The sequence below is a fragment of the Diabrotica virgifera genome, chromosome 1, assembly GCF_917563875.1.
Source record: "Diabrotica virgifera virgifera chromosome 1, PGI_DIABVI_V3a".
In the NCBI taxonomy this organism is placed as follows: Eukaryota; Metazoa; Arthropoda; class Insecta; order Coleoptera; family Chrysomelidae; genus Diabrotica; species Diabrotica virgifera.
Window position 1 is genome coordinate 231,668,170 of NC_065443.1, and position 22,546 is coordinate 231,690,715.

Here is a 22,546-nt window from a genome sequence, read left to right on the forward strand (position 1 = left end):
TTCATACTTATTGCGAGCCATGCCGATATTTATTAACTCGCGCTAACCTCTCCTTGTTTGATTGTTTAAAACGTTCTAAACGTTTGGCATTCCTTGCCTCAGGTAGCTGTAGCTTCCTCCGTGGATTTGTTAGTTGTTGCTCTCGAATCCTGAAGGTCTTCTAACATTATAGCCACAAATTGGTTGCATTGCTCCTGTTTAGCTATATCATACTGATGACGACTAATAAGTCAGAAACACGTGTCTATGGTTGCATTCCACCTTGTGCATATTTTGTTTTTCATACTTATTGCGAGCCATGCCGATATTTATTAACTCGCGCTAACCTCTCCTTGTTTGATTGTTTAAAACGTTCTAAACGTTTGGCATTCCTTGCCTCAGGTAGCTGTAGCTTCCTCCGTGGATTTGTTAGTTGTTGCTCTCGAATCCTGAGGGTCTTCTAACATTATAGCCACAAATTGGTTGCATTGCTCCTGTTTAGCTATATCATACTGATGACGACTAATAAGTCAGAAACACGTGTCTATGGTTGCATTCCACCTTGTGCATATTTTGTTTTTCATACTTATTGCGAGCCATGCCGATATTTATTAACTCGCGCTAACCTCTCCTTGTTTGATTGTTTAAAACGTTCTAAACGTTTGGCATTCCTTGCCTCAGGTAGCTGTAGCTTCCTCCGTGGATTTGTTAGTTGTTGCTCTCGAATCCTGAGGGTCTTCTAACATTATAGCCACAAATTGGTTGCATTGCTCCTGTTTAGCTATATCATACTGATGACGACTAATAAGTCAGAAACACGTGTCTATGGTTGCATTCCACCTTGTGCATATTTTGTTTTTCATACTTATTGCGAGCCATGCCGATATTTATTAACTCGCGCTAACCTCTCCTTGTTTGATTGTTTAAAACGTTCTAAACGTTTGGCATTCCTTGCCTCAGGTAGCTGTAGCTTCCTCCGTGGATTTGTTAGTTGTTGCTCTCGAATCCTGAGGGTCTTCTAACATTATAGCCACAAATTGGTTGCATTGCTCCTGTTTAGCTATATCATACTGATGACGACTAATAAGTCAGAAACACGTGTCTATGGTTGCATTCCACCTTGTGCATATTTTGTTTTTCATACTTATTGCGAGCCATGCCGATATTTATTAACTCGCGCTAACCTCTCCTTGTTTGATTGTTTAAAACGTTCTAAACGTTTGGCATTCCTTGCCTCAGGTAGCTGTAGCTTCCTCCGTGGATTTGTTAGTTGTTGCTCTCGAATCCTGAGGGTCTTCTAACATTATAGCCACAAATTGGTTGCATTGCTCCTGTTTAGCTATATCATACTGATGACGACTAATAAGTCAGAAACACGTGTCTATGGTTGCATTCCACCTTGTGCATATTTTGTTTTTTATATATATATATATATATATATATATATATATATATATATATATATATAAGGAGAGGTTAACGCGAGTTAATAGATATCGGCATGGCTCGCAACAATGAACATTGAGCTCCTGTTTGGCTATACCATACTGATGACGACTAATAAGTCAGAAACACGTGTCTGTGGTTGCATTCCATCTTATGCATATTTTGTATATATATATATATATATATATATATATATATATATATCAATCAGTATCAATACGTTTATGTTTTTTGGCACCTCGATTTCCACTTCTTGGAATTCGTTCTCAAATGAAAATAAAACAAATTTTGTTTTTTTTTTGCAAATACAACAATTACAAGATTTAAAATAACTATTATTAAAAATTATTAACGCTTTTATTTTGAAATTTTAAATTTCACGGACTGTTCAACGCTATGAGTATTAAAATTTTCGGTTACGCTCTTTATCCAGGACGCGAATTTACAAAACCTATACTATTACAGTTATGGGGGCGACTGAATTCGAGTAGGTTTTGTATTGCAGAATATTAATCCTATGCTATTTCGGTCCACAAATTAACTGTATGGGTGTAGGATTTGTAACCGAAATTTTTTATTATTATTGAGCAAATGTCTATACTGTTTCAGTCATGTAAGTAAAACTAATCAAATATTTACCAAGTGGATTTATTATTATATCATAAAATTTAGATATGTTTTGAAACTTAAAATTAATAATATATATTTGGATAATATTAAAAATTAAAAACAAATGAATCATTACTAATGTACGAATATATACAGTATATCCCTGTAAGTTGGAACCATATTATGGAAAACTTTTTTATTATTGATTTTACGAAAAAAAATATATTCTTCATAAAAAGTTCTACATGATGCAATCGTACAAAAAGTTCTAACCGAAGATGCAATCATCTGATATCAAGCTTTTTCAATAGATACGAGGGATGTCACAAAATATGAATTTGTCTCAAGAGTAAAGTACCTTTATATATTTCACAAGATTGAAGATTGTTATTACGACAATTTGTTTGGACTTAAAAATAATTTTCTAATATGCAACTACATTCTTCTAATTGAAAAAAATATTGAAATTTTTCTCTAAAGATACTTTACTCTTAACAGAAATTCATATTTTTTGACATTTCTCATATATGTACTATTAATAAAATATACTAGTAGTAATATCAGATGTAATAATGCAAAAGTAATATCAGATGATTGCATCTTCGGTTTTAGACCATGCAGAACTTTTTATGAAGAATATGTTACCTTTTTTCCTAAAATCAATAATAATAAAGTTTTCCATATGGTTCCAACTTGCAGGGACATACTGTATATATTCGTATATTAGTAATTATTCATTTGGTTTTAATTTTTAATATTATCCAAATATATATTATTCATTTTCATTTTCAAAACATATCTAAATTTTATGATATAATAATAAATCAACTTAATAAATATTTGATTAGTTTTACTTACATGACTGAAACAGTATAGATATTTGCTCAATAATAATCAAAAATTTCGCTTACAAATCCTACACCGATACAGTTAATTTCTGGACCGAAATAGCATAGGATATGTAACTAATATTCTGCATACAAAACCTACTCGAATTCAGTCGCCCCCATGACTGAAATAGTATAGGTTTTGTAAATTCGCATCCAGGACTGCCCAAACTATGTGTCGCGATGCCTTGGGGCGTCGCAGCATTGTCCTAGGGGTGTCACGTGTCGATTCGACCGAGTGTGCATTCCGATATACATAAACTTTTTGAAGGCTCGAAGTTTAAAAGGGACACATTGTCTTATACACAGAGAGACCTTAGCAGCAAAGAACATTAGATCTGAAATTAAGTTTTGTGATGGATAGCATTAGATACTAAAGCGATGAATTTCATTAAAACACGACCCGTAAAATTAATTCCATAAGTTTGTGAAGGATACATCCTTAATTTATTATTACAACTCTAATTGCTTGTCCAAACGAAATGTACTCGCATGTACCTAGATAAATTATTATTAAGAAACGAATTTTACACTTTGTCTACAGACAGTATCACAACACAAAACTTTAAACTGGCTCTGCTGCAACTGCAGTAAAAGAACAAGTACAGCTAAAAAAGTAGACGTAGAGAAATAAATATGAGAGTGGAAATTGGCAAACTGTAGACAGGGTTTCAGAAGTTATGCTGAGGACAGCAAGCACATCCTTCCCATTATTCAGGCAGTTAGATTCATATCTCATTTTATTAGTGTTATTATGTTGTTCTCACACATTTTGAAAAAATGTGAAAACTCTTGAGAGGAAACATTGGCACGTCATCAACATTTTTGTTTTTCCAAAGTTCTGCGCACTTTCAACAGTACGATAACAATGTGTCGGCAGTACGACAATGACTATGACAGTGAGACTTTTACTATCAAAAACAATAATTATTGTACCCCTAGGCGCGCTAAATGTTAGCAAGGCAGTCAAGTTCGATTTCTTGTTATAGATAATCGATTTTTAGTAATTCCAATGTGACACAAAATCTAAGCATGGGATAAAAAAGTTTATTTGAAGAAAGTGTATTTTTTTCTTCTTATTAATGGCGGCACAGGCTCGTTTTTCTAATATTTTATTTAATTATACAGTAATTTCCACATACTAACATATTTCTCAAATTGGGCTCTGTACCACCATTCTTTAATATATTACGAATATGTGTGCCAAATATCTCGACAAAATCTTCAAAATTAAAGCTGCAATCTTGGACCGCGTTTTTCGCGCGCTGATGTTGACTCTTAATTATCTGTCCATCTGTAGACATAACTTCTCCGTCATTAGACCATATAAAATAACAAGTTAGGTGTCGTATAAAAGCTTATAACCCAAGGATAGATAAGACTTCGAATTTTAAAGTTGCAACCAGAAGTACTGTTTTATTTTAATGCCGCCGAAATAGTACAAGCAATATATTATTCAACGCGCTTTAGCAAGATGAGAAAAAAATTATACTTTTGTTTTTTATATCATTTCTGTTTAAAAAGTTCTAACCGAAAATGTCATATTGTAGTCGCAGAAATTGTACACGTGATATATCAATAGACTTATAAAGGTCGAGTTTGAATCTTTAGTTCTGGTTTTGAGGATATTTCCAATTAAAAAGTTATGACCGAAAGTTGGTCAAAAAATGACTCAAAATTTTGTGCTTTTGGGGGCCAGGTTTAGGGTTGTAAAAAATGGAGAAAAGTCCCAAGGGCGTCACAGTACAAATAATTTTGGAAAGCCTTTAATTAAATCAGGTCCTGGGCAAGAAATCAGTAGGAAGACGCAAGAACTTGTGGCTGAAAGACCTGAGGAAATAGTTTGAAAGGAGATAGTGCAGTAAGAAGAAGAAACTAACAAATTTTTTGATGTAAATATTTTCGTATACCACCATTTCTGTACATGTTTGCTTTGCCTTTAAGTAATCTATACATTTTATAGATTAAATACGCATGAGTTATAAACATCACTTTTAAAACTCTCATTTTTAATCTACAGTTATTTGTTTTAAGATCAATCTATCTTGCTTATCTTTTTATCTTCATATTCAAGTGATGACAAACTTATTTATACCACACCATAGAAATAAATTATTTTATTGATTAGCAATTACTATAGCATGTGTTCAGGTTCAGTAAAAAAATAAACAATGAGTTGTACAAGGTAAAAAACATGACAAAACAACTTAACATAATCAAATAAAAACTTTTTAATCATTAGCCATAGTTTCTGAAGAAGCGGAGACACTAAAATAACAGTTCTAACACTATTGGTAGGTACTGATTAAAGGGCGGAAGGTTTGACTAATTTATATTCAAAGCCATATAATTGGTTTTAATTTTATCAGAGCAAGAGCAATAGCAAACTTTTGCTAAAAATGCTCAGTGGTCCTGGATGAAGCGATAAAGAAAGCCAAGAATAATGAGAAAACTAACATTAGGATACTGGCAAATGAAACAGACTCAACTATCGGAGCTACTATTTGCAGACGACATGGTATTGATAGCAGAAAACAGAGAAGACTTACAGAACAATCTTGAAATCCTAGAAGAAGAACTATCAAACATAAATATGAAAATTAGTACAGAGAAAACAAAAATAATGATAATTTCAAGTACAAGGAAGACACACGCAATAGAATTAGACGGGAAACAACTAGAGCAAGTGGAATATTTTAAATACCCAGGAGTAATAATCAAATCAAATAGTAAACAAGGCATGGAAATAAACGAGAGAATGGGACGAACAGGAAGCTTATTTAACACTATGAAAACAACATTTTTGGGGAAAAAGAGATACCGGAGAAATTAAAAACGGCAGTCGTTAAATCAGTAGTTAGACCAACAATCATGGATAGCAGCGAGAGATGGATATTGACGGGGAGACAAAAATCCAGAGTCAATTCTATGTACCTAAATGCGGTTCGAGAGGAAAATAGCAAGCAGAAAGAGGACAGACAAAATACGAAACGAAACAATTAGACAAAACCTAAAACTAGAACCTATAAATGAAAAAATAGTAGAGGGACACCTTAGATGGTTCGGTCACGTGTGTAGAATGTCGAACGAGAAGCTAATAAAACGAGTGCTCGAAACGAGAGTGCAGGGGAAAAACAAAAGAGGAAGACCAAGAGTTATGTGGGTAGATCAAATCAGGAAAGAAGTCGAGAAGAAGGGATTGACATTGGAAAGTGCAAGAAACCTAACGCAAGATCGGAAAGCATGGAGACTACAATGCCAAACAACTCCATCAGCCTTACACCTAAAGGTAGAAAGGCTTAGGACTAAGTAAGTAAGTAAGTAAGTAAGTTTTCAGTAAAAAAATAAACAATGAGTTGGAATAAAACGTACAAGGTAAAAAACATGACATAATACAATAAAAACTTTTTTAATCATTAGCCATAGTTTCTGAAGAAGCGGGGACACTAAAATAACAGTTCTAACACTATTGGTAGGTACTAATTCAAGCATAGGCGTAACCAGGGGGTGTTTTGGGGGTTATACCACCCCCATTGGGATCTACTTTGAGCTCTATACGCTTAACACCATTATGTGTTGTTGACAAACCCAGCCATTTTGAACTTGTAACCTCCCCTTAGGATCATCCTAGATACGCCGTTGGATTCAAGGGCGGAAGGTTTGACTAATTTATATTCAAACGCCATATATCGTCGGCATACTGCAAATACTGACAAAGTCCAAAATTACTGTTTTCGTAAAATTAAAGTTTAACTTGAAAGTTGTTTATAAAATCGGATATAAGCTATTTATGACTGCAATTTTGATATCCTGTGTATTTGAAACTGTAGTTTTTAACCACGATATTTAAACATTGTGGACTTTGAACAATTATAAAAAATTGTACTTAGTCACTTTTTGTTGTCGAAAAAAATTAGAAATTTGACTTGGTCAATATAAGCGACACCGTATTAGGAATAGTACATTGTTTACCGGGTAGGAAAAGCTTAACATTCCTGGACGACTGTGAAGATTGCTAAGTCGAGGCGCAAGCCGAGACTTAGCAACACAGAGTCCAGGAATGTGGCTTTTCCTACGAGGTAAACATACTATTTTTCCGCAAATCGTTTAAAATTCGACAGATATTGATTGATTTAAAAAAAACGCGATAATTTTATTCCCAAATAAATGGTGCTTTGAAATTCCTAATAAAATTACTTGGGTTACTATGGAAACGTATTGAGGTTGAATTGTCAAACTTGACGCTTATAAATTTAACACTAACAACTGTACGGAAATATCATTTCCTTACAGTAAGGAAATGACATTTCCTTACAGTAAGGAAGTCCTGACTTTTTCTTCAAGAAATTTTGACAGGAATGTCAAAATTTCCCACAACTAATTTGACGTGTTTTTTATATTTTTAGATTTTTATAGGGACTAAATTATAGACCTTTTCAAATTGACACACTGTATACACTCGATTTGATTTTATACAGAATCTGTAGAATCCCGACCTTATTTTTTAAATTGTACTATAACACTCCCAAGGACATGATTGCCAATATTTTATTATATTTAGAAGCCCTAAGTATAAGCAGTAAGAACAGAGGTGATATTCATTTCTATATCACTTTTCATAAATTTTATTATCATAAGATGAACAATTTAAAACATTAATAGTTTACAATAATTCTCAACGTCGTCAGTTATTCTACAATAACAAACAAATCGTAAAAAAGTGTGCCTAAGACATGTTTTATTTCTATTAAAACGTTCTCATGGAGACAGTAAACATCTTGTACTAATATTTATCTTTATATACATTGTAGTTAGACATTTTACAATACTGTTTACATTGGAGTGCGCTCATGGGATTATTAGCAGGAAGTATATCGATCAATAAAAAATATACTTGACTTCATTAATTAAGGAAGTAAATATCACCGGGGGTTGGGGTGAGAGTTATTAACTGTCATGGGAGGTCTAAGTCTCTACTATAACAATTTCTTAATTAAATGTACAGCATGCTACAGAATTTTTACTCTAGTTTCCTCTAAACTGAACTAACTTACTCTAAAACTGAGAATTGAACATACCTAGTAATTTCTATTAGACTCTAGAAACTATTTTAGAAATAATATTGAGTGTTATCTGCAATAACACGGCGAAAGGATGGCAAAGCAGCAGGCCTGATATTAGATTATTACATCTATACATTTCTACAAGAAATTAACGTACCACTTTAAAATGGATCATTCTTGATGTCTCGAATTTCCTAAACCTGTTGTTAAATTTAAGTGATTTTGTCAATACATATGTTATAGCCTTATTCTTTAAATATATCGCTGCAACAATATTTATGCTAGACAGATAAACTGTCATTTTATACCGACTGGGTGTACCAATCAACGCGTTTTTTTTCTGAAAGTTCGTAAAACCCTGTGGAATATTATAGCGTTTACAAAATACTGAAATTAAAACACAAATATAGCCTCAATTTATCTTGGGTCAAACCGGCAAACCGGGTCTTTTCCAATTCAATTTATCTTAACATGTTGTGTTTCGATTCATTCGATTATGCTGGATAATAAAAAAGTTAGGTACTTTAACAACTGGCCATGTTTTTCATCAATATCCTCATTGTTTGCTTAGTTTAATAAACAAGCCTAAAGTAGGCTATGAGAAATTAACAATATGATAAGTGTCAAATTGTTAACAGTCAAAAAGTGTCTATTTTGTAGTGAACATTGATAGATTTATTATTTAAAGTTTCAATTAAGTCCTTAATTTTTTTTGTTGTTTGGTGGAAATGGAACGCGCTACAAGTAATTTGACTCGCGATGAGTGTGTTCAAGCAGTGAGCTTACCTAGCGAAGGACTTAGAGCCACCATGCTATCGGCTCCTTATATTGGTAATAATTTTTTGCTAATACACGATAATACAAGACCTCACTTTTCACGAACTGTAACTGAATATTTACAACAACAAAAATCTTCGCACTTTGAACTCAATGGCCACCGCACAGTCCAGATCTCAACACGATCGAACAATTATTATGGGACATAATTCGCAGAAGACTACGACAGCGTTTACCACCTCCTAGAACCTTACAAAAGGTAAAAACAGTAGCTCTCGAGATTTTGAATGATTTGGTCTCATGACCAAATTGCAAACCTCATTTGTACCTAATATAAAAGTAAATACATATCGCTTTTATTATCGAACACAATCAAGTGAGTGAGTCAAAAAACAAAATAAGAAAGCCTAAGGCTACCACTGAGTTCTAATTTCAATATTTAATAAATGCTATAATATTCCACACGGTATTCCAAACCTTGAGAAAAAATACAGTATGATTGTTACACCCTGTATACAATGACACATACCTATCTAGGAACAACATTATTACAGCGATATTCTAAAATAATAAAGTAATAAGGTAATAAGATAATATAACATATTAAAAACATCACTCAAATCAGACAGACTTTCCAAACAGGCTTAGGAAATTAGAGACATCAAAAATGTTCCAATTTTAAGATGGTGCCTTAATTTTTTGATGAAGTATACAAGTAAAACTACTCAAAATAACAGACAACGAATCAATAGCAATAACCACAAAGGTACCTACTCAACATTACTCAACAACATATCAACTCTGAAGAAGTAGGTAACCAAGAGAATGGTTCAGTCTTGAGTTTACTGCAATTGAACGACCTGTATTACGCCTTTACGCCTAGCTCTACGGCTATGTCCCTCTGAGAACATTACTTTCTCCACAAGACTAATATAATCTTTCCTCGTTGTAATTTCTATAACCCCACATCAGGCATATTTTCGTCTTTGGACGCAAAAGTTAGTTTATTTATTTTCGTTCAATTTGCAACTCAAGCAAATAACCTATACCGTACCGAGCTGTACTATCCGATTGTCTTATATATTTGATTATTTTCAATAAAAACCTTTATTCTTCGCAACAATAACAAGTTTTTTCAAAAACAAATAAATATTAAGAAGAAGACTAAGTTTTCACTCTAATGGCATGTAAAACAACATAATGCTATTCCACACCCCACCAGAATGAAAACAATGGGAACCTTCTCTGGTTACACCTCCGAGGCTTCTACAATATGCAAGCCATACGGATGTTGAGACTAAGGAAGATGAGGGAATTCTACAATTTACAATTCACGTCCCATCTGCTCAGCGCGGTAAAGTTCCAACGAGAATGGTTCACTTCGTACTCCAATCAGAGTAAATGTAAATTAAAAATGAATAACCATTTTCAATTTCGTTGCAAAACGAAAATACAGCCGAACCATATTCTAGTCCAATCAGAGAGTGCAGCAAGCACCTCTACCGGTTTCGAAACTTACTAGTCTCTCATCAGGAGGCACATATGCTGCTCTCCCTGATCCAGCCAAAACAAACCCCAGCATGCAGTCCCAGATCGCAACGAACGAAGTGGCATAGATGCCCTAGCGGCAACTGCTACAACAAGATTAAGTTTGCACTCTAATGGCATATAAAACAACATAATGCTATTCTACACCCCACCAGAATGAAAACAATGGAAACCTTCTCTGGTTACACCTCCGAGGCTTCTACAATATGCAAGGCATACGGATCCTGAGACTAAGGAAGATGAGGGAATTCTACAATTTACAATTCACGTCCCATCTGCTCAGCGCGGTAAAGTTCCAACGAGATATTACTTTAAATAAATATTACTTTGAAATACATGGTGATTCCATATAAAGCGGGCTCCACACTCTCGGCGAAGTTACTTCGCCAAAGTTGACCGAAGTCCGAAGTACCTCTCTACACACTCGTTCTACTTCGCGAGGAAGTGCGATACCGACAAAGAGCGGTGCGATACCGACAAAGATCCCTTTGACTCGGACGCGCCAGACCGACAGAGAATGGAAGTAGAACGAAGTCAGGCAAAGTTACACAAGGTGGCCGTCTACACTCTCGTACTTGTTGAACCTCATCGACTTCGGCGAGAGTGTGGAGCTCACATAAGGTTGGGTGTGTGTAATTAAAAGTTGTACAATGTTACCTGTTTATCTCAAAACTACCATTTAGACAATTTCTCGTGAAATATTTCCAAAATCGATTTTAAATTGGCAGGTGCTATCTAACTAATGTGCTATTATTTACAGGATCAGAAATTCTTACCAATCTCACGATATCAACTTTTCTCGATGACAACCGGAACATACGCCTTAATCTCACGTGGGAAAATGTCACTGGTAAGTATCAAATACTACCGTTTTTCCGTTAGAATATATTATTAAGAACAATTTATAACACGATTTCTATTGAATTTGGTTTTTGAGTTTTTCTTGTACTGAGTCAAGTTTTTGCCCTCCAACTTACCTGTTCCACTCTCTTTCAGAGCTGCTTTATCCATCAGGCAATATAGGCAGTTGCCTAGGGCGGCAAATTATGAGAGGGCGGCAAAAATACTGTACAAAAATATTTGTATATAAAAATTGAAATCGAATAGCATCGTAATTTTTTTTTCATTGAAACATTTTCATTGAAAAATGTCGCCTTTTCGGACGGTTTTTTGCGAATACCTTAAAAATTATGAATCTAACGAAAAAAATTATATAAAACATTTTTGTAGCGTATGAAAAATCAAAGAGATTCGTTCCTTCATAAGTCTTCTAGTGATAACATAAAAAGAGATATAGTAGGTGAAAAGACATCTTTTTGTGCATGCTCAAATCGGTGGGTTCAACTTAATAACGGAGAAACGGTCGATTTTAAGGGTATAATGCTATCAATATCTTTTGTAACTACTGCCTGAAAAGACCTTTAAAACGACAGCAATGTTAAATTTCGATTACATTCAAACTAAGCGAGATATGGTGTAAGAAAAAAGGATGACTAATTTATTTTAAGATAAAATGCGAAGTATGTATGTTTTAACCCCTCATCCACCAGCTTTAAATGCATCGTTTTACTTCTACAATACCTTTTACTATAGTGTTATTTCTATATTCAACACGTTAGACGGGTTTAAAATGTACGGTTTTTGAAAAAAATAAGATCCAATTTTTAAATTTTTTTAAAAATCTTCCTTTTTCTCCATGTAACTCGAAAATGATAATGAGATACAGTAATGAAAGAAAAATAGAATTGTTATCTAAAAGAAAACCTACATTTTTGTAAGGTATTTTTTACGTATCTCTTATCACTTTCGAATTACATGGAGAAAAAAAGATTTTTAATGAAATTTAAAAATGTGCTCTATAATTTGATCTTATTCTTTTCAAAATCCATTCATTTTAAACCCGCCAACTTTTTGAATATAGGAATAATACTATAGTAGAAGGTATTGTAGAAGGAACACGATGCATTTATATTCTGGTGGATGAGGGGGGGTTAAATATACTTTTTTTTTTATTTATATATACTGTTTCTTATTTTTATTTCTTATTTAAAAGTGGGCTGATCCCCCATGTGTTAACGGATCATTAAAGTGAAAAACAGCTATAACTTCTACGGGAGTGTACAGCTTATATACATATACATTTCTTATTTTATACTAATTTTTCCTTAAAATACATTAGTAATAAGTTTTTTTGCACCATATCTCGCTTAGTTTGAATGTAACCGATATTTAACAGTTCTCGTTTTAAAGGTCTTTTTTCTCGTTTTTTTAAAGATCTCGTTTTAAAGGTCTAAAATCGACCATTTCTCTGTTATTTTAAGTATATAATAATATAGTAATACACCGATTTGAGCAGGCACCAAAAAAATCTTTTTCACCTACCATCCCTTTTTTTATTAAAACTAGAAGATTTATGAAAAAATTAATCTCTCTGATTTTTCATATACTACAAAAATATTTTATATAGTTTTTTTCGTTAGATGCACAATTTTTATGGTATTCCCAAAAAACAGTCTCCGAAAAGTGTCATTTTTCAATGAAAATGGCAAATTTTTAACCACAAATAACTCAAAAAGTATTGAGTTTTTAAAAAAATATATAAAACAGTTTTTGCTTAGAATTAGGTTCTCTGGTCACTTCCGGTGTTAGTTTGATAAAAAAAATTCCACCCCCGAGATCGGGTGGGAACGACCCCTAAGTTAAAAGCGCCATAGGATATAGAGTCGACTTTGTTTCTTAAGCTATTCCCTACTTACAGTGAAAATATCAAGTAAATTGATGCAGTAGGATGGAATTCGGAGCCAAATACCCTCACTGACTGCACTAATAGATACTAGTATGAACTAAATATATTGTTATGTATGAACATATATTGTTATGTATGTACAAACTACAGAACTATAAAACTACTTAGCCACACCATGAAAATATGGGAGAGAGAAATTGATAGACGGATACGTGAAGAAACCGAAATATCCGATAATGAATTTTTGGCTTTATGCAGAGCAGATCAACAACAATGCAAGTTTCATTGTAAGGCAACTGATGGAAAAATACAGGAATAAAGAGACCAACGCTCATACGGTATTCGTTGATCTTGAGAAAGAATATGATAGAGTTCCTCGAGAGATTCTGTAGTGGGCACTCAATAAGAAAGGAGTCTCTGGCGAATATGTAAAGATGTGAGAGGTATGTATGAGGGAGTAACGACTAGTGTTAGGACATGTGTTGGAGAGACTGATAAATTTCAGGTGAAAGTAGGATTGCACCAAGGTTCGGTGCTTAGCCCTTATTTATTCTCATTAGTTTTGGACCAGATAACAGCGAAACTACATGGTAGCATTCCATGGTGCCTAATGTATGCTGATGATGTAGTGTTAATAGGAAATAGTGAACGAGACTTAAAACAAAAACTGGAACAGTGGAGACAAACTCTGAAGGAAAAAGGTTTAAAACTTAGTAGGACAAAAACAGAGTATTTGGAATGTTCATTTAAAGATGGAGTTACTACAAATAAAATGGTATCTTTGGATTGTGAAATGATTGTGAAAAACAATAGATTTAAGTACCTAGGATCGGTATTACAGAGTAATGGAGAAATAGATGGAGATGCATGCAGTAGAATTAGGGCTGGATGGATGAAGTGGAAAGAAGCGAGTGGTGTGTTGTGTGACAGAAAAATTCCAATGAAGCTGAAGGGAAAATTCTATAAAACAGCCATAAGACCGGCTATGATGTACGGAACTGAATGTTGGACAGTGAAAAAGAAAGACGAACAACGAATGCATGTGGCGGAAATGAGAATGCTAAATGGATGAGTGGAGTGACAAAGAAGAATAAAACTAGAAATGAGTATATTAGGGGAAGTCTAGGTGTGGCACCAATTGATGCCAAAATGAGAGAGCATAGGTTAGGATGGTTTAGCCATGTTCAACGTCGAGACGTTAATCACCCAATACGAAGAATAGCTGAAGTGCAGATTCCTGGAAGTAGTAGGAGAGAAAGACCAAAGAAGACCTGGGGGAGACGATAAGGCAAGACATGTTGGTAACGGGGATTAACGTTGATATGACCCAAGATAGAATTGTGTGGAGAAATGCAATTAGGGAAGCCGACCGCGCATAGGGATAAGGCAAAGAGAATGATGATGATGTATGAACTAAAACGACAATTCTCCATCGTTGTGCCTCTGTTAGACAGTTTGCTTTGTAAATTGGGAATTGTTAGAGAAAAGTGTGGTTACTAGTATGTGATTTGTTTCCTTTATTTTTATTAAAATTTCTTCGATTTTCTCTAGATCGAGAACACTCTTTCCAAGATTCCAAATTCTGCATCTGAGAACGCTTCCTTGTCATACATATTTAGGTATAAAAGTTTACTAATCAGACGAGTAATAATATGCCTTTATGTCGAATCCAGTTGACAATTTTATAATGTTGAATTTTATTTGATAATCCATGCAACATTCCAACAATATTTCAACAAGATCGCACATTTACGATAAAAAATGTGATAATTACAATTATATTTTAAAGTGTGAATACAATAAATGCGTCTTAGTTCAAAGATAATGTGTCAATATTTGAGTCAATATAATAACTCACTTGATGGATTGTTGATTTAATTAGATAATATTTACCGCGGAATAATAACCCAACTGAAATAATTCTGTTTATATTAATATCTGCTAACTATATTTATATAGCCTTCAACCATCTGTTGCAGACACGGTTGATCAAATTTCAATAAGATTTATAGATACTGAGGAATCGATATGTAATCCTATAGATGGCGTTGATAGACTCTCTGTGAAACAGGTAAGTTTTTGCTTTAAATGGCTTTATTTGCGTGTATTAATAGTTATACTTATAGCTTATATCAAATATAATATGCACCGGTTACCGGCCAAACCCGATTTCAGAACAAACTAGGTAGTTTGTCCTGAACGCGATATGATAAACGATAAACTGGTATGGCCTAGTCCAAACTAGTTAGTCCTAAGACCGATTGGATAAACGAATTTAGCCTAAGCCAAACTAGTTTATCCTGATAATAATACAAACGCTGCAGGATAAACTAGTATGGTCTAGTATAAACATTATAGTAGGTATACCTGCAACTACAAAGCCAAAATAAAATAGATAAACTGAATAAAATTCTCGGTAATTGGAAAAATAATCACTTTTATTAAAACGATAATGATTAGTCGTTAAAACATGAACAATTGGAAACGCAAACGATCATAATATTGTACCTCACACAAAAGCAATAATTATACCTCAATTATAATAGTATATTATGCAACGAGCATTTAATGATGGCCATTATGAAGCGAGTATGAGGGATACAAAACGAGCCGCCTAGCGGCGAGTTTCGTATAGAGTACGAGCTTCATAATGATAATTAAATGCAAGTTGTATACTATCCGTTGCAAGATAATTCGGATGGAATTCCGACAAAATATTTAGTTTTTGTACGTATTTTGTCAGAATTCCGTCCGAATTATCTTGCAACGGATAGTACACGATTTTTTCTATGATTATTTACAACATACAATATATTCAAATTTATCAATTTTGTAACGCAAACAAATTAAGTAGTTTGTCAGTTTGACAGTTTGTCTACGTTTACTATTGAGAACTGTCAAAGCGTATTTATTTGACTCGCCATTGGCCACTGCGCGTGCGCCACCTTTATCGCGAATATTCGCGAACGCCATATCGCGATTCTATTGGTTAAAAATCTGTATGAAAATCTGTATCATAATGAAGTTTATTATGATACAGGTAGTGAAATCATAATTGATATATTATAGTATGAGAATAGAAAAAATTATTTATTTTTCCATGGAGTGCTTTGGTGACGCTTAGAATTGCGGAGTATCATTGCCTTCTTGCACTTGCATATTATGTTAATGGAACAGTTTTGTTGCAGCTACATATATTTGACAAAACCTTGTCCTGATCCAACTGAATCTCTTGTAGCTGCAACCGTTGGTTTATATCTGCTTGCTACCTCTAAAAAATTTGATGTCAAATGTGGATTTCTGAGCTGAAAGAAAAATTTAAAACCTATTAGAGACATTAATACCCCAAAAAGTTAGATAAATTATTAAGTAACAAAAAATAAACCCCATAAATATAGTCCGGTAGGTAGCGTCAAATTTGATCGGAGCATTTTATCATGTCTGTTTTTTATATAGTCAGTTGGTCCAAAGCTTACCATCAAATTAATGATGTGTCAGCTGGGCCAAAACCGGGGCATAAAATGAAAAAAAGACGAGAAAACTAATAATAACAAAAATAAATACACTTTTATAAAAAATTACTTTTTATAATACCACGTTTTTATTATTTATACGACACAATACAGTGATGAGCGCGCTAATAACCGGCAAAATAGCTCAAAAGATGGAAAACACATTAAGTTGTGAGATAAAAAGAAATTAAACTAGTGTAGGTGGGAGATTTAGCGATAAAACCTATAAACTTTGTATCTACTTATTGTTTCCCACCTTTAGACGTATCAGATGAGTTTGGCAATTACCACTGTGACAGTGACAGTTTTAGTTGGCATACCTGATACGGAATGAGACGTTTCATCGCTGCCGGTTCATCTCCGCCGGTTCATCGCCAGTCCATTTCATCGCCGTCCGTTTCATCGCCGTCCGTTTCATCGCCCCCAGTTAGTCAGTTGATTTTGTATTATGGGAGATGGCACGACACGACGTTAAATTCAGTTCAAAACTTATGACAATTAAAAAGATAAAAATATTATTATATTTACTGTTCTACTTCCCCTAAATTTTTGTACAGAAATTTTGGGTTCTTTTCGAATTTAAGAAACAGTTTCTCTTGGTTGGAAATGTTGACCATGAAATTTAAAAGATTATCATTATAATATATTTTATATTATAAACGTTTAAAAGTCTATTAAAAGATTAAGTATCGCAACGGGAATGGTCATATCTCGCATTTCCTAGAATTCCTAATTAATACTAAAAATAAATAATAAATGCAATTGTCAAATAAACGTCAAATTGAAAGGCAGTTTATTTAGAAGTCCTCCTAAAAATTATTAATTTTTAAGGTTTTTTCTTAACTTTTTGAGTATTGCTAGTTGTATAAAGAAGTACTAAACTAGTGCTCTGTAAGAAAGTGTGAAATTTCGCGACAAGAAGTTAAATTTCAGAAAACAAGTAATATGGAAGGTATACCACCCGAACCTCCAGATAAAGAGAAATTTTATGTAGAAATGGAAGGAGATGGGATGATGGAATATGAGGAATTAAATAAAAATAGGCTAAATAATAAGGTAACAAACAAACAAAACCAAACAAGTAGCACTATTGAGGTAAGTAACAAATTTAGTTCCAATAACGATGAAACTTTGACAAATTTAAATCAAACAGATAAGTCAGGTAAGCAAAATTTAAATAAAGTAATAAATTTAAGATTAAAACATAGATATCAATTTGGAGATAATGCACCTTATATAGTACACATAGAAAATAAAAACGGTAACATTGGTCGATTACACAGGATCGGCACGGCCCGTTTGATTTTAAGTGCAGTACCTGAAATTGAAAATAATATCACACAAATTACAGTAGTTGGTAGAAATAAAATCAAGGTAGAACTAAATAATTTTGCTAGTGCTAATAAATTAATTGATTCTGAAATTCTAAAAAGCAAACAGTACGAGGCATATATTCCAACGTTTTTTACTCAAAAGAAAGGTGTTATAAAATTGGTAGATAAAGAGATAGAAGATAATGATTTATTATCATTAATTAAACCTAGATTTGGAATTAAGTTCGAAGTATTACATGTAAAAAGAATTATGCGGAAAGTGACTCAAGATAATGGTAATACTATTTATGTAAAAACAGGAACCGTAATTGTCACTTTTAAAGGTCAGTCTATACCAAAAAATGTAATAATAGAAAAAATGATATACGAGGTGGAAAATTATACACCCAGAATAATCCAATGTTTAAAGTGTTTGAGATTTGGGCATATAAGTGCTCAATGTAGAGGAAAAGATAGGTGTGAAAGATGTGGCGAAGAACACAACAAATCTAATTGTTCCAATCCGAATAATTTACTTTGTGTATTGTGCAAAGGAAACCACAGCGCTACTGACAAGGGAGCAGATTGTACAGAAAGACAAAAACAGGAATATATTAAAAAAGTTATGAATAATGAAAATATAACATATTATGAAGCTAATAATAAATATAAAAAATATTATTCAACAGTAAGCAAAGAACAAGAAAATACTTCCAATAAATATACAATATATAAACGAAAACGATCAAGTAGTATTGATTCTAGTAGTGTAGATAAAGAAACAATGGAAGCACGCAGAAAAATTTTGCAAACACCAAAAGTACAAAGTCAGCCTTGTTATAATCTTAATAATCCCATTTATTCTACCAAAACACAAACACAAAACGATAATCAAAATAATATAGGAGAAATAATAGTAAATTTTATTTCAGCAACATTAAATCAAATTAATCACAACTTAGATAAAAAAACGTTGGAATTATTAAAAAACAATATTTCACAATTATTATTACCTCGTGATGGCTAACGTTTCATTTCTTCAATGGAATGCGAGATCAATTAAAACAAATAAGGGATATTTAGAAAAATTCTTGTATGACAATAAAATAGATATAGGATTAATATCAGAAACTTGGCTAAAAAAAAGTAATTTTATTAACTTTACTGGTTATAATGTCTTTAGGAATGATAGAGATGACGGATATGGTGGAGTAGCCATAATTTTAAAAAAATTAATTAAATTTTACAACAGTCCTACTTTTCACCAAATCAATGACATAATGTGCAATAGCATATCAATTAAAATTCAATCCGGCAAAAAGATAAACATTTATTCAATATACGTAAAACCCAATCTTAAAATCACAGTAAATGAATGGAAAAAGTTTTTTAATAGTCTAGAGAAGCCTTTTATCATTGGTGGTGATTTTAATAGCCACAATTATGTTTGGGGTTGTAGTACTGTAGACACTATAGGAAAAAATCTGTTAGAAGCTATTGAGGACTGTAATCTTGTAATTTTAAATAATGGTAAAGAGACTTTGATGCGTAGATCGAATAGCAATAATAAATCTGCAATAGATCTTACAATATGCTCAGCAAATATTAGTCATTTTTTCGATTGGGATGTTGTGGACGAGACATTAGGTTCAAACCATTTTGCTATTGTTATTAAGTCAAATATTAATGTCAATAAAGCGGAATGTGTAAATACAAAATTCCAGTGGAACATAAATAAAGCGGATTGGTCTCTTTTCTCTTCTATCACTGATAATTTCATGGAAATTGATAATAATTTAAGTTACCAACAATTTTTAAATAAATTAAATGAATATTGTAAGATATGTATACCGGAGAAGAGAACAGGGACTAATCCACGATTTAGAAAAACTTGGTGGAATGACAATTGTAAAAAGGTAATACAAGAACAAAAACTAGCCTTACGCAAGTTTAAACTACAGTCTAATATACAAAATTATATAAATTATAATAACTGTGTAGCAAAAACCAAAAAAGTTGTATTAGAGAGTAAGCGTAATGCATGGAGAAATTTTTGTAACACTTTAAACAAAAATACACCAATTAAAGATATGTGGAATCAAGCCAAACGATTACAAAACATTTTTAAACCACAAGTAAATCCAGTGACGGAAGGAGAATGGGTTGAGGAATTTTTAAGAAAATTATGTCCAGATAATATATTTTCAAAAATTAATGTAATGGAAAGGAAAAATTCTAACCATCCACTTTCAGTTCCATTTAGTTTCTGTGAATTAGAAATAAGCCTTAAGAATAAGAAAAATACTTCTCCAGGTATAGATAATGTACATTATATTATGTTGGCCAATTTACATCAAAAAGGAAAAGAAACACTATTAAATTTTTTTAATCAAATATGGCTATCAGAAGATATTCCAGATAACTGGAGAGAGTACCGGGTGATTCCTATTCTCAAAACAAATCGGAATCCTGATTCAGCAGAATCTTATAGAGGTATTTCATTGAGCTCCTGCATAACAAAAACACTGGAAAGAATGATAAAACTTAGGCTCGAAAGTTGGCTAGAAAAAAACAATAAATTATCACAAACACAATTTGGATTTCGAAAAAATCATTCTACTGTGGAAGCAGTGAGCCATTTGGTAACAGATATCAATTTAGCGTTTACGAAAAATTCTTCAGTAATAGCTCTTTTATTAGATGTCGAAGCAGCATACGACAACGTTAATTTAAATATACTATATAACAAAATGATACAAATAGGTCTGCCAGAATGTTTCTGTCAAAAAATAATAAAATTGTATGACTGTAGAAAAATTTATATATCGGTAAATAATAACACATTTGGTCCAAGACTAGCGATGGGTGGTTTACCTCAAGGAGGAATATTAAGCCCTTTGTTATATTTAATTTACACTTCTGATATAGAAAAAAATTTACACTCAACAAAAATTTTACAATTTGCAGATGATATAGTTATTTATCAAGAAAACATTAAAATAGAAAATGCAGTCAAATCCATTGAAGAAGGAGACAAACATATTAAAATATGGAGTGAATTACATGGACTAAATATATCTGATTCCAAAACCAAATTATGTATTTTTACAAGAAAACGAAAAGAAATACCCAATTACATCTTAATAAACAATATATCCTATCCTGTACAAAGTTATGTTAAATATTTGGGTATTACTCTGGATAGACAGCTTCTCTGGAAAGAACATATAGACCATATAGTTAAAAAAACAGAAAAAGGAATAAACCTTCTTCGATTCGTATCACACTTACGTTGGGGAGCAGATCCAAATATTTCTTTGTTGTTATTTAAAAATAATATAAGAGCTATATTCGACTACGGATCAATATTATACAGTGACGCATCACAGTGTCATTTAAGTAAAATAGACAAAATCATTAATAAATCCCTTAGATTGTGTATAGGAGCCCTAAGAAGTACACCGATAAATAATCTACAAGTTGAATGCTGTGAAATACCGATGGATATAAGACGAAAAAAACTTGGCATCAGCCTTTTAGTTAGATTGTATGAAAAAAAGGCAATTTTAATTTCCAAAATACATCAACTGTTTTTAGCAGACTTGACAGAAAAATATTGGATAAAAAGAAAACTCTAAATATAGTAGATTTATATTCAAAAATGATAATATATGATAAACAACTTTATAAATATGACATACACCCAAATTATAATATCGACTTTAATACTATGGAACAAGTTCAGGTATGCTTTTTAAGGGACTATAGCAATTTGCCTCTATCTTTAAGAAAATTAGTGTTTATCTCAGACAGTTCACAAATGTTCAAAGATTGTTTTATGCTATATACAGATGCATCAAAAAATATTGAAGGTGTGGGGTGTGCCTATTGGGATAGCAGTAATAAAATTAGTAAAATGTTTAAACTAAATTCTATTATGAGTATATACACAGCTGAATTAATAGCGATAATGGAAGCACTAAAATATTTATCTAATATAAATCATTCAAAGTTTATAATTTTTAGTGACAGTAAAAGTTCTCTTAGTAAAATTAGTGCTATAAATCCTAAATCAAAAGTGAACTACATTGAATTATATATCATAAATAAAATTATAGAACTTCAGCAACAAGGAAAGTCTGTTAAATTGGCATGGGTTAAAAGCCACTGTGGAATAACTGGAAATGAAATGGTAGATGAATTGGCTAAAAACGCGGTGACACAAGGAGTATTAACCCATTATCTTTGTACGCCAAAAGATATTGAATCAAATTTATTCAAAGAGATTAAGAAAGAATGGAAAGAAAGGTATATTGATGAAAACGCAAATAAAGGAAACCACTACAGATCCATCAGAAACTATATAACGGATAAACCTTGGTTTTCTAAAATGGAGTCGACAAAAGATATGACAAGAATCATATGCAGAATGAGATTTGACCACTGTCTTACTCCATCATATTTATTTAAAATTAATATAGCTGATAGTCCACAATGTATTTGTGGACAGTTGGGCAATCTACAACACAAAATTTTGACATGTTCTCTTATCTCTAATAAAGTTAATATGTTTTTAAATTCACTGTATTCTTTGACTGATGTCCACCATCCCGTTAATTTAAATTATTTATTAACATTGGAAAATAATGAGTTGGTATACCGACTA

General features: G+C 32.6%; 1 protein-coding gene across 1 annotated transcript in view; it reads left to right on the forward strand.

Moving 5' to 3' along the window:
• The window catches only part of LOC126879060 (platelet-derived growth factor receptor alpha), a 289,178-nt gene that overhangs the window by 157,503 nt on the left and 109,129 nt on the right, over positions 1-22,546 (forward strand). Inside the window, exons 4-5 of the mRNA XM_050641955.1 lie at positions 11,070-11,159; positions 15,035-15,126. Coding sequence (XP_050497912.1) covers positions 11,070-11,159; positions 15,035-15,126 — 182 coding nt within the window. The remainder of the gene's footprint in view (positions 1-11,069; positions 11,160-15,034; positions 15,127-22,546) is intronic.